The sequence below is a fragment of the Dichomitus squalens genome, assembly GCF_000275845.1.
Source record: "Dichomitus squalens LYAD-421 SS1 unplaced genomic scaffold DICSQscaffold_35, whole genome shotgun sequence".
In the NCBI taxonomy this organism is placed as follows: domain Eukaryota; kingdom Fungi; phylum Basidiomycota; class Agaricomycetes; order Polyporales; family Polyporaceae; genus Dichomitus; species Dichomitus squalens.
This window is the reverse complement of record NW_006766917.1, coordinates 145,033-159,763: the sequence shown is the minus strand read 5'-3', so window position 1 is coordinate 159,763 and position 14,731 is coordinate 145,033. Positions and strand designations below refer to the sequence as shown.

Genomic DNA, 14,731 nt, shown 5'->3' with positions numbered 1-14,731 from the left:
GTCGCGTCGTCAGCAGACTGCTGCCTCAAGACGGTATGCTGTCGCCTTCGTTCCTTGTGTACTACTATACTCACACTTCTATCGCAGCCCGCGACGGTCCGACCTCTCCTCCAAGCGCGACGGGACACCAGGCGACAGGACACCAGGCGATGGGACACCAGGGGACGTCTGTGTAGGAAGTGTGCAGCGGTAAGTGGACTAGAAGCAACCACCTTCGAGTGGCGCGTCCGCACCCGCACCCGTATTACGGGGCACGTCTGCCAGACGTCTAATGCAGGTGAGTTCTCTTACAAACTCATCAGGCTGACGTATTCCATACAGGTAGACGAGTCACGACAGATGCCCTATGCTGTCCCCGCACTCGAAAGTGAGTCTCTCCGTCTTCGCCTCTTCCAGTTATGATGCTGACTTGAGCTGCCAGATGCGGGCGTCGAGGGTGAGCTCGGGTTGCCAGTTGGCCCGCCCTCTGCCCGGTTGACGGCCCTGTCTATTGACGGGGGTCCTACGCACGGTGTGGCTTGCACACGGGTTCACATCAAGACCTCGACGTATGCTCGGATCCGTCCGAGGATGGACGGCATCGGACGAAACAGCAAGTGGCTTCGAGGGCGCAAGTTGCCTTCGATTCAAGACGCCGCCCCGAGGTACGGTCGTCCATTGCTTAGAAGCATGGACGTGCCTGGTGCAGGCCTCTTCGTGGCCCTCGGGACTAGTACCGCATATGCGGGAAGCCAACGTGCACCGAAATATGTCGTGAGAGCTCGGACCTTGTCGTTGTTCAATGGTTGGTAGATACGATGTCGTAGTCTCATGTGGTCAATGGGTACAGCTGAATCATGAAGCTTGAAGTTCTTTCCCTGTCATTCTGGCCACAATGAAAAATGCACGTGGCGCACTGGGATGAAGCCCCGAGCTGCGAATTCCTAGTAGTGGCTACAGGATCAGGCGGTAGGCACTATGCTGGTCTTGGCAGTGCGGCGAAGCTACTATGCCAACAAGGCCTGCATCCCCTCTATCCGAGCAACTTTGTTACTGGTGCCTGTCGTGTTAGATTGGGAGATGGAGGCGGAGCGGAGGAGGCGGCCAGGTGCGGTGCTCAAAAGTTCCGACTAGGAGCCGGATCGAGAGGCGCAGACTATGTCTACGATGTCTCCGGGGGCAGTAGCTTCACGCTATGTTTGTGGCGGAAGTCGCCAGCTGGGCGCGGTGGTTTCCAAGCGCGATGTTCTTTGCTACGTCTGCCGTAGGTACTGTAATGTAGATGGTACATGCGTGGGTGCCCATGTAGCCGCGTCGCTCAAGCACCCGAACGTATACATTGCCGGATACACGAACGATACCTTTTGTTCAAGATCAGAAAGACGGACGGCATTATAGAGTACCGTCAAACCATACTTACCCGCCACTGGCGCTGCGCGCATCAGGAGCGCGCCGCGCCTGGTTTGTCGCCCTCGCGGGCGCGATCACCAGATGCGCCCAGATACATATCTACATACATCATCATCGATGCATTGCACTTACTTGAGCGACAACACAACGCCCATCACGTCTCCCAGTTGGCGTTAGCTGACACTGTTCCATTCTGGACCTACAAGGACCCATGCCAGCTACCGCGCTATCAAGCATGTGCTCTCGAACGAGCCAGCAACGTACTCAATCGCAGTATTGTGGGCGATATCCAGCTCCTTGCCAAACGGCTTGAAAGTTATTGGCGGCGCTGTGTGTACTGTACTTGCTTAGCGGGGCCACAGATGGCGTGCCTGAGACTAGTCCGAGCGTCGCCGCGCACAGGTTCGTCGATCCCCATTCGGACGAGTGTCAACCAACCACCGACAACTTGGACTGCACCCACCACTGGACAGTTTCGGATTGGCCAAGACTCCTCGCCGATTCGGTCAAACGCCCGGCCTCACCGAAATGCAATGCGCACGCCCTTGCCCAAGATCGCTGGTGCCCCCTCCAGCCGGTGGCAAGATACAGACTAGGTTGGGCGAGCGGGATGAATTTGGCGATGTTGGTGCCAATCAGGGTTCTGTAAGCATGCGGCGAAGAAGTCTGGCGCCATGTCTGCTGACAGGATTCCAAGTTGCGCAAAAGGGGTGACGGGACGCCGCGAAGAGCAAGGCCGGCGTATCATCAGTTCCCGAGCGGCGAGCGGTGACAACTTCAAGTCTGGAGCACGACGCTGCGTGGGGGGCGTGCGGTCTTGGGCGCGTGCACCGCACTACGCAGGTGCGGGCGTGCCGATTCCCACAAGCTTGCTTGACATAACACGGATGCCACAAGGGAGCCGCAATGCCAATCTTCACATTCTCCATGCGCCTTGGTAACAGAGTACTGAGTGCTCGACGAAATGCAGGGAGTGCGGGTGCACAAGAATGCGGACTGGGAGGAGATATGTTCAGGGGTTCGGGCGACTCGGAGGCGTAGACTGGGCGGGGAGGGCGTTTGCAGCTCAGTGGGCTTCTTACGGTTTCATCAGATTCGCATTGAGGTCTTATATCATGTAACGACATGCCGCAGCCGCTCGCCCCTGCTCGCCCTCGAGCTTCTCCTTCTCTCTCCCCTACGTCCTGGACCCTTTCCCTTCCCTTCGCCCGTCTCGGTCTACTCTTGTGGAGAGAATATTTACCGTGAGTGTTCCGTTACCCAGCGCATGGCTCGTGTGTGCTGAATGCGTGCCCACCAAGTTCGCACCGTTCACACCTTAGAGCCGTATAATGTTCACGAAGACTCCCCTCGTACTCTCGCTCTGCGCATCATGCGCGTACGCGGCCTTCACGCCCCCTCCAAGACTCAATGTTCCTGTCATCTTAAGCAGTGGAGGGCGGCCAATGCTGGGGGTAACCATGGTGAGTCCCAGCACAGTCTGCGTCACTCTATTACATCGTGCTTATACCATTTCTAGGGTACCCAAGGAGCTGGTACGATCCAGAACTTCAACTTCACTCTTACGACTAGTCTTGGATACGTCTCCGTCGCGAGCAAGGGATGTAGCGACTGTAGTGACACTCCTCTGTAAGTCCTTTGCATCGACCTTCGGCTCGGCTTGCGGACGGCCACTGTGGTGGGAACGCGAAGCCCTCAGCGCCGGCCGTGGTCCGAGTATGTACCCGGCGGAGGCCTGATGGCGGAGCAATCCTCGTCAAATTCGACTGTCTGCCGGACCCTTCCGCCGCAGACGACGTGCTAATCTCCGTGCGCAGCTACGACATCTCGCTCTCCCCGGAAGCCAAGAGTCTGAGCGGACAGCCCGCCATGTCGCTCGGCGCAGGGAACTTCAGCGGCTCGCTCATGAAGGAGAACTGCACGCTCCCGACGACCTCGGGCGCCCCCTGGTCGTACACGAACCAGACCGTCGTCCTCATGAACAACACCTCCCCGGGCAGCCCGTTCCAGGACGGCATCTCGGGCCTCCTCGGCCTCGGCACGCTCAAGCAGCCGACGACCGCCGCCGGGTTCAGCGCGAGCTTCGACGACGGCCTCTACGGGCAGTACTACATCCGCAATCCCGAGGCGGCGAACTTCACGTTCGGCATGATGCTCAACCCGTCCCCGGTCATCCCCGGGAACTCGACGGACAAGCTCTCGATCGCACCTGGGGCGCCGTCGCTCGCGGACCAGGACGCGGGCACGATCCACTGGCAGCAGCCGGACCCGTCCGCGTACAAGGCGAGCCAGGTGTCGTGGACGACCGCACAGGGCGGCGTCACGAGCGGGTACATCGCGGGCAACCAGCAGCCGGACTTGACCGTGCAGCTCGACGGGTGGTCGGCGAAGATCGGGAGCAATGGGCTCTCGAGCGCGAGCTTCATGGCGAACATCGACCCGTATTACTCGGGCATCTACCTCCCTGGCTCTGAGGCGCGTCTAATATGTGAGTTGTACTCTTCGTGTATTGCCTCGTAACGATGCAGGCGCCTATGACCCGAACTTTGATGTTCACTTTGTGCTCATCCTTCTATCCAGATGACGCGATCTCAGGCTCGCAGCTGGTGCAGAAGTCAACGATTCCGGGCCAGACCGTCTCGTGGGAGGTGCCCTGTAACACCGCCATCCAGTTCACGGTCTCCATCGGTTCGCAACAGTTCAGCGTCGACCAGTCCCTGCTCGTGCAGAAGCAGAGCGACGGCACGTGTATCAGCATCATCGAGGGCTTTGCGGACGACTCGGTGACGCAGTACATCTTTGGGCAGACCTGGATCTCTCAGCTCTACGTGTACGTTCTTCTCTTTATCTCTTGCGCCTGCGTGCGGGGCGAGCTGACCGTGTATGCGCGCATATACACAGCATCTTCAACATCCCGAAAGACGGCTCCGCGTCGATCGCGTTCGCCCCGCGCGCGGCCTCCTCCAAGTCACGCGACATCGGCGCGATCGTCGGCGGCACCGTCGGCGGCGTCGCGGGCGTCGTTGCGCTCGGCCTCCTCGCGTTCTATATCATCCGCCGCAGGCAGGACAACACCTTCTTCCGCCGCGCGGCGGAGCTCGAGGAGGAGCACAAGGTCGCGAGCACCGTCGAGCCGTACACCTTTGGGGGCGACAGTGGCGCCTCCGCGCTCGGGCACCACCCGTCGCTGTCCGCGTCCGCGTACGGGAGCCCGCCGGTGTCCCCGCACGCGGGGGTGCCGCTGCTGGACCGCGATGCGGGCCCGCTGCCGCAGCTCCCGCCGTCGTACGAGGAGGCGAGCGAGGCGGGGGGCTCGTCGTCGGTGGTGAGCCCGGGGCCGCGGGCGGGCGGGTTCCCGAGCGAGAAGGGGGTGTATAGGCGCGATACGGTCATGACGACGGCGACGACGACGAGCGGGTTCGGCAGCGCGCCGACTACGCCTAATCAACAGCCGACGTTTGGGGACTCGAAGAGCGCGGTGTGAGCTCGGTTGAGGGTTGACGGGATCTTTGGGGTGGGGAGAAGACTGCAGGACATCGTGATCGTGTCATTCGCGGCGGCTTCGTGTGTGCATACGTACGGCTTGTTCTGGTTCCTTATTCAGTTGTGGGCTCGGCGAAGGAGGAGACTTTCTCTTCGAGAGACGAAAACGTGTACATGTATCGAGTAGTTTAGCTTTCGCATTCTTTCACTGTTCAGGCTACGCCGATACCACGATACTCCGCGTGTACGTTGCTTTTTGTCCTCCTGGTCTTGCTTTCGTTCTATTTCTATCGTAAACACGAGATTCATATCATCAGTTGATAAGACACCCATTATAGCATCCACCCTTGACTTCCTGCCTGTAGCGTAACTTAATCTAGTCGTGTTGGTAACTTAGATATCTTCGGCAACAATCATTGAACTGCGATTATGTCTGGACGTCCATTGACAGACGAGATAGAAGGTCGGCATGATGCAGGAACTTCAGGGACAGGAGCAGTGGTGTCGGAGGTTCACGTAGCATTCAATGCTTCGCGAACAGTGCGCCATGATCACACCTACTTTGCTTCCTCGTTCTGGTTGACAATAAAAATACAAGTCCTGGGATGACTGACGAGCAAAAGCTCCAAACGACTACTTGATTCGCCAGCAAAGCGAAGCGGCCCGACGACACGAACGAAAAACGACAACAACAACGCGGTCCAACATCAACGCCTAGCCCACCTATGAATCCTATCTCCGCCCATGCGCAGGACCGTTGTACACCGTATCGTCCACCCAGTCCATGCGACTGTTCCGAATGGGCTCGATAGGGAACGCCGGTGCGTAGTGCCCACTGCCCTGGCGTGATTGCCTGGCACCGCCGGAGACGACGCTGTTGCTGCCGCCAGACGTTCGACGTGCGGGCGCAGGGCCGGCGGGACCTCCGCTCCCTGCGCTAGAGCGGCTTGAATGGCTTGTGCGGCCAGGCCGCTGTTGACCTTGAAGAGCTACCGAGCCGCTAGAGTGCTGCGAGCGAGAGGATCTGCTGCTTTGCCGGGGCGCAACCGCGGCCGCGGCGCCACCACCACCGGCCGCTGCCACGGAGACAGGTACGTTCGGTCCGTACATGGGAGTCGAACTGGAGTTCTGGCGGACCATTGCCGATGGGGCGAAGTTCATCGGAGGAGGGCCCGGGTAGCTCGGTATCCTCTGGGCGGTTCTGGCTGGCTTCGAGCGGCGCGACCGCATGATACCTAGACATCCCATGAGTACACCGTACAGTAAGCTTACAGAATGAGACAACATACAACGAGCGATGGCATAGAGGATGAGGAGCACGATGAGGCCCACAATGACCGTCACCGGGATGGAAATCTGGAGGTTGTGGGTGTACCATGACTGACCGAGGTTGCGGATCGTCAGTATCGACACGTGTAACGGCCATGTGTATATATCTATCACCTTAAAGAAATTCTGCCAGCTTCCAGGTTTGCAGTTCCCGGATATGCACGTTCCGCCGTAGCCACAAGGCGAGCCATCAATCAGTGCCGACTGAAGGACGACACACTGGTTCGAGTTGTTCGGATCCTGACACGAGACCTGGCACGACTTGTCGTCATTGCTGGGGCACGCCTTGCTGAGACCCATGGACGCGCCGACGAGTTGGCATTGCTCTGCATTATGGCACATCTAGTCAGTACCCACCGCCTCCGGACGTCAATTGTCGCGACAGAGAAGACTTACGAGAGAGAGAAGTACACTGCCCGCTCGCACACGCCAGCCCATTTGACCCGCAGCTCTTCCCGTTCGACGCAAACACGTCTGGGGGACACGTCGCGCTCGAGCCTGTGCACATCTCCGCCGTGTCGCACGTAGCGTCCTTGGCCGGCCGACACACCTGCGTGCTCGGTGCAAAAGTGCACGAGTCGGTGCAGCACTGGGACGAGTCTGGATCGCACACGGCGCCTTTCTTGAACTTGCACGTCGACGCGTCGCAGCAGGTGGAATTGGAGCCGAGACCGGGGTCGCAGTCCTCGCCCGACTCGACGATGCCGTTGCCGCACATCTGTAGCGTGATGACCGGCTTGGACGTCGTGAGTGAGGCCATCGCGTTAGGATCGATGAGGCAGGTGGTGTTTGTGTGCCCGCCTGCAGCTCCGGACATGAGGGAGCCTGGTGATGGAGTGTTAGGTTGGGGCGTTGTGAACGAAAAGGTGGGAGTGATGCACGTACAGATGTTGCCGATACTGCAAGGGGAGAACTGCATCTCTCCTGTCTCCGCAACGGGGCTCATGATGTACTGCGAGTTAGCGTCACACGTCGTCGTCGACAGAGGACAGCAATTGACCGAGTCTGTCTCACACCCATTGCTGCAGGAGCATCCGTCCGCGCACTGTAATTCTCGTCAGTACGGAATCTGGAGAACGTGCATCCCCGACGGAAGAACTTACATCATGCTATGGGAGCCGCAGGGTCATATGAATGAAGCATTCAGCCAAAGAGACAAGAAGAAACTCACGATAGCGCCGAAGTTATGCCCGATTTCATGTGCAATAACCTGCCATTCGGTACGCCCAGACGTGGACACCGCGGTACCGGACACGATCGAGGGCGAAGAGCCTGAGGACGTCTGCTGACAGAGCGTCGCAAGCCAGGCGATCCCGACCTCGGAGCCGGTCGGGCAGCCGCTCATGAGATGCCAGAGGCCAGCACCGTCATTGCCCTTCTGGCCTCGCCAGCCAGAGAAGATGGAGAGCCGGTCGTTCAGAGTGACGGACTCCGAACACGCAACGTTCCAAGGTGCATCAGAGGTTGCGGTGGAAGGGCATCTGACAATTGCATGCGACTATGAGCGGTCGGTCCACTCTGACAGGAGAAACTGCACATACTCTGGCTCATGCACTTGCAGCTCAACAATGCCCAGGCTGACTTGGAAGGTCGTCTGCAGACGCTATTAGAGCATCTGTCGCACATTAATCAGCTGTAGTAACCGACCTTGTAGAGTGCGCTCGCGGTGTTCCAGTTGGTGATGATAGCCCGAGTCGCGTTCCCCGTCGAGCCATACTTACTGGTGTACTCGCAGTCCGCAGCGACGCCCATATATACGATTTTCTGCGACGTCGGGCAGCCGGCAGTCTGGCCAATGTAACCCGAGAAGCTGTAAAACATGTTCAGCATAAACACAGTCAACTTTGGTAAGGAGACAACACGCACTCGATACCCATCCCGCCGCCAGCGACATCGTCGCGCTTCGAGAAGTTCGTCGCAGAGTGCAAGAACCCGAACGCGTCGTACCATGGCGTATACGGTGGAGGGGGGACCTTCCTGATCGCCTCGTTCTGCAGCGGGTCCGTATTGAAGTCCATCCGATCGTGCCCACACGTCTCGCCATGACCATGCGCCTTCGGCGAGCTGACATCGAGTCCCAGGATCCGCTCATGCTCGTGCTTGCTCATCACGTCCGAGTCGCGCCAGATGACGAGGTTCGCGTCTGGATGCGCATCGTCGAGCTCGATGTGCGGGTCGAGCGCGTGCTTGTTACGGAGGTAGTTCGCCTTGGTCTGCACGTGGTGCGTCACTCCATTCACGGAGAACGCGCCCTCGAATACTGGGGGCCGCCCTGCGTCCGCATCGCCCTGGTCGTACACGGTGATGCGCGCCCAGCCGAGCTCATAGATCCCGGACGGGCGGGGGATGACCCCTGCGGTGTCCTCGCGGAGGCGGTCGGGCGAGACGTGCGCGGGGATGACTTCGCCCCAGTAGGCCTTCACTGATTCGCGGAGGATGGGCTCTGTGCGAGTGAGCACGGACTGGCCATCGGGCCCGGTCTTGTAGTAGTTTACGCGGGCGGCGGGGTGGATGAGATGGTCATTTGGGCGGAGGTGGATGTAAAAGGTTTCATCGAACGCGGTGAGGGTGAGACGGAAGGAGTCGGTGTGGTGGAGGACAGGTGAGTCTATTGGGAGAGAGCGCTTTCCAAGGATGGGTGGAGATTGCCGTCGAGGTAGGATATCTATTGACAGCGTCGAAGGGTGTGATAGTCGCCTCAATGGCCGGGCGGGAGCACTGAGTGCTAGAGATTATTTAGTCAGTATGATATACGGTAGACGTCACAAACGTGAAACCATGCTTGAAGAGGGGCGTCGAGTGTGCTAAATGTTCAATGACGAGGATCTCGACATTAACACTGCAGATACACTCTGCACCCGCGCATGCAAGAGATGTGCTCCTTACGCCAGATCTGTGCGCTTCATGGGAGCGGCCGCCGTGCGCTTCCAGAACTAGTGCGCTATTTCAAATCCGCAGCAAGACATTGCCCACGCCTTTCGACGCAGTTCAGCTCTTTGTATAAGCCTTGCGAGGGCGTTGAATGACAGTGGGATGAGCATTACGCGGGTGACATGAAAATGGCCACAGCTCCAGATGTGTGGATCAAGTGAAGGAAGGATGTCATCTGCACGCACAATTCCTAGAGAGGATCAGAATGCTCGCTGAGGACCATAATTCATGCAAGGGTGTCGTACGATCATGCGAAGCAAGAACGCGGTAGCAAGTAGAATGCGCATATAGGCCTCGTCCTGCAATCGCACAACACGAGCGAGAGCAAACCTCCGCCGACACACTCCTTGACATTGTGCGGTAAACGCGATACCCGCTATCAGGGTGAGCGACCGGGCCAACCGCCAGAGAAGATCGCGCAAAGCGGACAAACTCACGACCATCATAAACACGAGCCGCCTCTCGGTCACCACCTAAATCCACCAGTCGAGTGGTGTTCGCTCCAACATCCAAACCTTGCAATCTTACAGAATCCCGTACAGTTCCGAGTCGCTGGAGCGTGGAAATAGACTCGTGTGGGCTAGGACGAGAGAAGGAGTCGACCGGCTGGCTTGCCGGAGACGGTCCGGGAGGATAACACAGTCCGATCGCAGGACTAGAAGGACATACCTGAGGCCGAATGGAAGCCAGCAAGCAGGACGACCAGAAGCCAGCATATGTGGTGGTGGGAGTACATTAGAAAGGACTGTGAGGGGAATGCCCGCGCGCAGTACCGCCAGAGAAGATGCTGTATGAGAAAGCCAAGGAGAACGAAGACCGATGAGAGTGACACGAATGACCCAGCGCTGCCCAGCGCCAAATCCGACCTGCGGAGGTCTGTTTCCTCGACCAAGTTGGCGGGTGCAGCGAGCAAGGAAGGAGGGAGACAAGGGAGACGGCGAGGGGAGGAGACAGGCCTGAGCTGATCTACAGTCGCCCCAATCGAAGCTCTCCTCGCAACCAGACACTGGTCGCTGCGGCGGACTCACCTAGGCGCCTGCCGTCCCCCGATGTTCCCGACCATCATCGTCCTCTCTTGACTCTCTCCTCCATCCCGCAGCGCAGCTTTCACCACTTCATGTTCTTCTGGCCCACCCCCCACTGCTCTCATTCGTTTCGAGCCCTCTGTGTTGCCGCAAAATTTATGCCCGGCACCCTTCCAGAGCATCCTTGTCGCTGTTGCGAAGCTGACAAGCGACCGAAATAACAGTAGTACTACAGCACCCGTGCCTATCCGAAAATACACTCGCCGAGGGGCCTACCAAACTCTGGACTCTAGCTCTTGATGGACGACATCAGCATGGACCCAGAGCTGTGCGCATCTGCAAGGAGCCCGTTCGGCGATCTTTTTTCAGCGGCTTCCAACCGCTTATCGCGCTCCCAGTGGTCGACTGGTATCACTACATACATTCGCTCCGCGTTCCTCGGAGCGTGTGCTGGGGTAGCGTAGGAAGGCGTTCACTGCGGGTTTGGCCTCGCTTGCTCGCGTTCAGTCTCGACTTCGGTGGTACCATTCAAGAGTTGGGATCCGGGCTACGGGAATACTCCCGCGACTCCCTGTGGTCTCTTCGCTCTTTTCCGCTCTTGATGTTTCCCTTAGCTGTCAAGATATGCCAGCTAAAGTCATCCCGACGTATTTGCCGCTCATGGATCTAGCATATGCACAGTATCAAGCCATGTTGTAGAGTAGCGATCTGAAACATGCGTGTTGACATGTCTTCCCTTCGCCGCGCCTTTGACTCTGTATATCATAAAATTCGACTCCCAGGCTTCCAGAGCGCCGCTGTTGACGGAAGAATCGTCAAGCTGGTCCCTTGGTGGATCTGGTCGCTCAGTACCGACGGCCACAGAGAGTTCACGGGGCACGAGAACTAGTGTGGCGCTTTCACCGGCAGACGAGTAGGACGACCTGCGACCTCATCGCTCCCATTCTGGAGCACAAAGTAACTCGCATGGTTGCAATCTCCGCCCCCCCCCCCCCCGAGGTGGGATGAACGTTGGTAGATGCTCCCACCCACAATTATTGCCGACGCGGGCCTCGAGCTCTTCGCCGCCCTACGCTGCAATCCGGGTCGTTGGGATAGAGCATTGCAGTAGATGCAGCACTTCAAATTGGCATAAGTATGTCAACCGAACGTAGAGCATGATAAACGAAATGACCAATACAGATGGTAATTTATGCTATCAAGCCAAGGCCTCTATATCCTTGGTCTGGTAGTTGATGAGCACTACCTCTGAATGCGCTACGCAGCCAGAAGTCTGTCCGCTTCTCCGCTGCCCTGCGCCGACCGATGTCCGACCGCGACAATACACCATACTAGCCCAACATAATTGAGGATTTTCCGAGGTCTGGGAATGAACAGATAGTTGCCTCAAACAAAACTGGTGAGACGCATGTCGAAGGCCATCCATAGGGTGGATCCTTCTATGAAGTGGATAGCAAAAATGCTGCAAGCAGCTGGAATGCTATCTCAACGACGAAGGGTCCACAAGCCCCCGTCGCCAGCAGTAGAAGTGTTTTGCGCATGCTTCTTCCCGTGTTACCTTGCAATTTGCCAAGCGATAACCTGACAGCGACGGTACTGTATGTGAACATGCCTGCCTACGACGTTGACCGGTTAGTTGAGCTGAACCCACATGATAGGCGATGATCTTGGCTTACTGTGATCGAATTCAAGACTGTTTCAGCGAATTCGTACTGTGCGGTCTTGATTTGGAAGAGCCATATCACGAAACTCAAGAGTATTGCCGCCAAGGGCCCGGAGATGACCAAATAGAACAAGTGCCGCTCGCATTCGAGCTTCGAAAATTTGGCCGTGAGGAGCGTCGTGGTGAGGACAAAAGCAATCATGCCTGGTTGCAAGTTGTCAGCGACGCCGATGTGGGATGAGATAGACATGGGTGTCATTGCTTCATACCATGAACTATGGCCATGGATGTCTTGTCTGAGTCGGCGAGTTCAATGGTCTGTTCCTCCTCGACGCGACTTGGTACCGTCTCCGATAGTCCCATGACCTGATGCGCCACAGTGGCACCCTCCAGGAATACCTGGATGATCAGCGCGTATGCGAACATGTAGACGCGAAGTTCGTCCCGTTCGAGGAGAGGCGGTGCGTGTTCACCAGCCGGGGATTGGGTGACTGATTGCGCAACGGAGCTTTCTGGGTTCTCGACACCTTCGAGCCTCGTGCCATCCTGCGCATGGTCTGTGCTTGGATGCGTGGCCGGCTCCGGACGTGGCTGGGACTTGCGTATCAGACGGCCGACGCGGAGCAAGCTGGAGGAGAGTCTGCGCTCGGCTACCAGCGACAACAGGAAGCCAGCGATGAACAGAAGAGCGGATGTTGCCGATGAGACTGGTGCCGGTTCTTCGCCCGAAAAGAGGTGGAACGCTAGGGTCCCTACCAGCCTATACGCGTGCAGCAGAAGATCATCGTGAGCGGTTCGCTCCAGTACCTACCGCTGTAAGAGGAGGCTCACAGGCTGAGCCATATCACGAGAAGGAATCCGGTCGCGATGGTCGCGAGTGCCGACAAGCGAGACGCTGCATCTCTAGCTAGTGAGATTGAGGACGATGGGTCAGGATGACTCCACTCACGCGACGTCGTGAGTATAGGAATGACACCAAACCCAAAGCTGACCAGTCCGGTTGTGATCACTTCCGTGAGGATCGATGCGGTACCCATGTCGTTAGAGTGGTGACAGCAGCTAGGCTACGTCGTAACAGCGCCGTATTCTCTTGGTTCAAGTGACAATTGGGTTATACCGCACGAAAAGGTCGGGTGTATGGACCCAAGAAGTAGATGACAACCCTTCCACGTTCAAGTTCTGGCAAGTTGCCGGCATCGCCTCCGACGTGTTTACTGGATGACTTCCCATAAGGATCTACGGCCATTTTGTCGTCCGTAGATACTGAAAGTGTCCTATCCGCCGAGGTGCCGATGCCGATTTGTACTCCGCTTTCGAGGCCGACGTCCGTAGATGCTGCAAGCGCCCAAAATCTAGAAGGGGGGGTCGACCCCCCTTTCTAGACCTAAACGCAGCCGTAGAAGCTCGCTTGAGGTCGTAAACGACTCGAAAGGAAGGTGCCATCATTACAAATTGTGTTGGGATCAATCGCCTACTACATTGGGTGCTGATGTAAGGCGCAAAAGAGCACGTGCATAGCATTAGACGCTCTCCGGATATCCCGGCCTGATCATTGAGCGCCCGAGATCTCTGGACAGATTAGAGCTCCGATATATGTCTACGGACACTCCAGAGCCGTAGATCCTTATGGGAAGTCATCCACTCATATGTACAGCATACCGTATTTCGATGATGATCGTTGCCCCCATCATCGGCAGTTTCAAGCTCAGGAACAGGAACGACAGTGTTAGCGCTCTTCAACTGCGATTCACAGCTGGCCGAAAGGTCCCAGGTTCATCTCGTGTTGTTTTGTCCAACAGACCCAGGTGACCGCATGCCTAGCGAGCGAAGTGTAGTCCACGGGCTTGGGTGACAAAATTTGGCGTCGAGTGAATGGCGCGAGAGCCCGACGCATGCAAAATGGTCCGGATGTGTCCAATTGAGCGCCGCGCTCTTCAATGGTAGACGACGGGCATCGCGCAACTTGGAGAGCACGCACATACCTTCACTATCTCGTCCATACTTAGAGTTTACAAGAAGATCAGGGAAAAGGGGGAAAGCAACGAGCTGCGCGTCATGATAACATGCAGTATCCTCGTGCCAGTAAATGTAGGGATTCGCGAGGTGCTCAGCACACTATCCCCGGGTTGTCAAGAAATGGAAGATGATGGAGATGGAAGCGCAGACGGCGTACTTAATCAGAAAAACTGGCTATAGCAGCAGGAGCCAGCATGGGGGGTTGTCAACATATGCTGAAGAGATAGAAGCGAGCGAAGGGGCGAGACGCTAGATGAAAAAGGGTGCGCCACCAGAGGGAGCGCTGGCACTCCAGATTCACGCGCAACACTGTATAAGTTATAGTAAGTCAAGGCATACAACGAGCTCAAGACGTGACCACAGCCGTCAAATCCCCAGGCATAAGTATTTCATTCATTGTAGCCATCACGACAGGAGAGGAACTTCATCATCTCCATTTACAACTACAATAAGAGTCTATGCACGCTAAACTCAGGCAGGACGGAAAACGATGGTATTGGGCGCGCGCTACGGAAGCTGCGCGGGACCACCGAGTCCGTGTCGCCACCGCTCTCTCGCGCGACCGGTGGGCCGAGCTCAAGCCGGCGGAAGGCGAATGTACCTGATACATGAGACGTAGCTAAGCGGAACCAAAAAGGGGCAGCGGAAGGGCGGGTGCAAAAACGAAAGCTCGAGGAGCGCGAGCTCCCGAAGGGCGAGGGGACGAGGATCCTGGGCTGCGAGCCCTTAACCTATATACTACTAGAGACAAAGCAGATGTAAAGCGGCGAGGGGGTGGCACGAGTTACGCTGTCATAGACCCTGGACAATAATCATTGTCCAAAACACTACGACATTGAATCCACCAACATTCGAACGTAACAACGACAACCTCTGAGCTCCCATATATTTCGGT

The 14,731-nt window shown here is 57.2% G+C and overlaps 3 protein-coding genes across 3 annotated transcripts; 1 reads left to right on the top strand and 2 right to left on the bottom strand.

Annotated features, from left to right (window-relative positions):
• Positions 1–2,849: 2,849 nt before the first annotated feature.
• DICSQDRAFT_148871 (acid protease) lies at positions 2,850–4,873 on the top strand (the record flags this gene model as incomplete). Its single annotated transcript, XM_007368390.1, has 5 exons — positions 2,850–2,852; positions 2,909–3,018; positions 3,207–3,877; positions 3,970–4,219; positions 4,291–4,873. The coding sequence occupies 5 exons, from the start codon at positions 2,850–2,852 to the stop codon at positions 4,871–4,873; spliced, it is 1,617 nt and encodes a 538-aa protein (XP_007368452.1).
• A 504-nt stretch (positions 4,874–5,377) lies between these two features.
• DICSQDRAFT_109648 (uncharacterized protein) lies at positions 5,378–10,082 on the bottom strand. Its single transcript, XM_007368389.1, has 11 exons — positions 9,802–10,082; positions 8,068–8,926; positions 7,849–8,011; positions 7,743–7,795; positions 7,373–7,682; positions 7,305–7,310; positions 7,087–7,246; positions 6,598–7,026; positions 6,316–6,527; positions 6,162–6,252; positions 5,378–6,107 (listed from the first exon to the last, which is right to left on the bottom strand). Exons 1-11 carry the CDS (start codon positions 9,866–9,868, stop codon positions 5,605–5,607), a joined length of 2,853 nt encoding a protein of 950 aa, XP_007368451.1. The 5' UTR covers positions 9,869–10,082; the 3' UTR covers positions 5,378–5,604.
• A 1,189-nt stretch (positions 10,083–11,271) lies between these two features.
• DICSQDRAFT_162747 (uncharacterized protein) lies at positions 11,272–12,885 on the bottom strand. The gene is made up of 5 exons (XM_007368388.1): positions 12,770–12,885; positions 12,652–12,715; positions 12,090–12,580; positions 11,834–12,024; positions 11,272–11,773 (listed from the first exon to the last, which is right to left on the bottom strand). The coding sequence occupies exons 1-5, from the start codon at positions 12,855–12,857 to the stop codon at positions 11,597–11,599; spliced, it is 1,011 nt and encodes a 336-aa protein (XP_007368450.1). The 5' UTR covers positions 12,858–12,885; the 3' UTR covers positions 11,272–11,596.
• Positions 12,886–14,731: the final 1,846 nt, after the last annotated feature.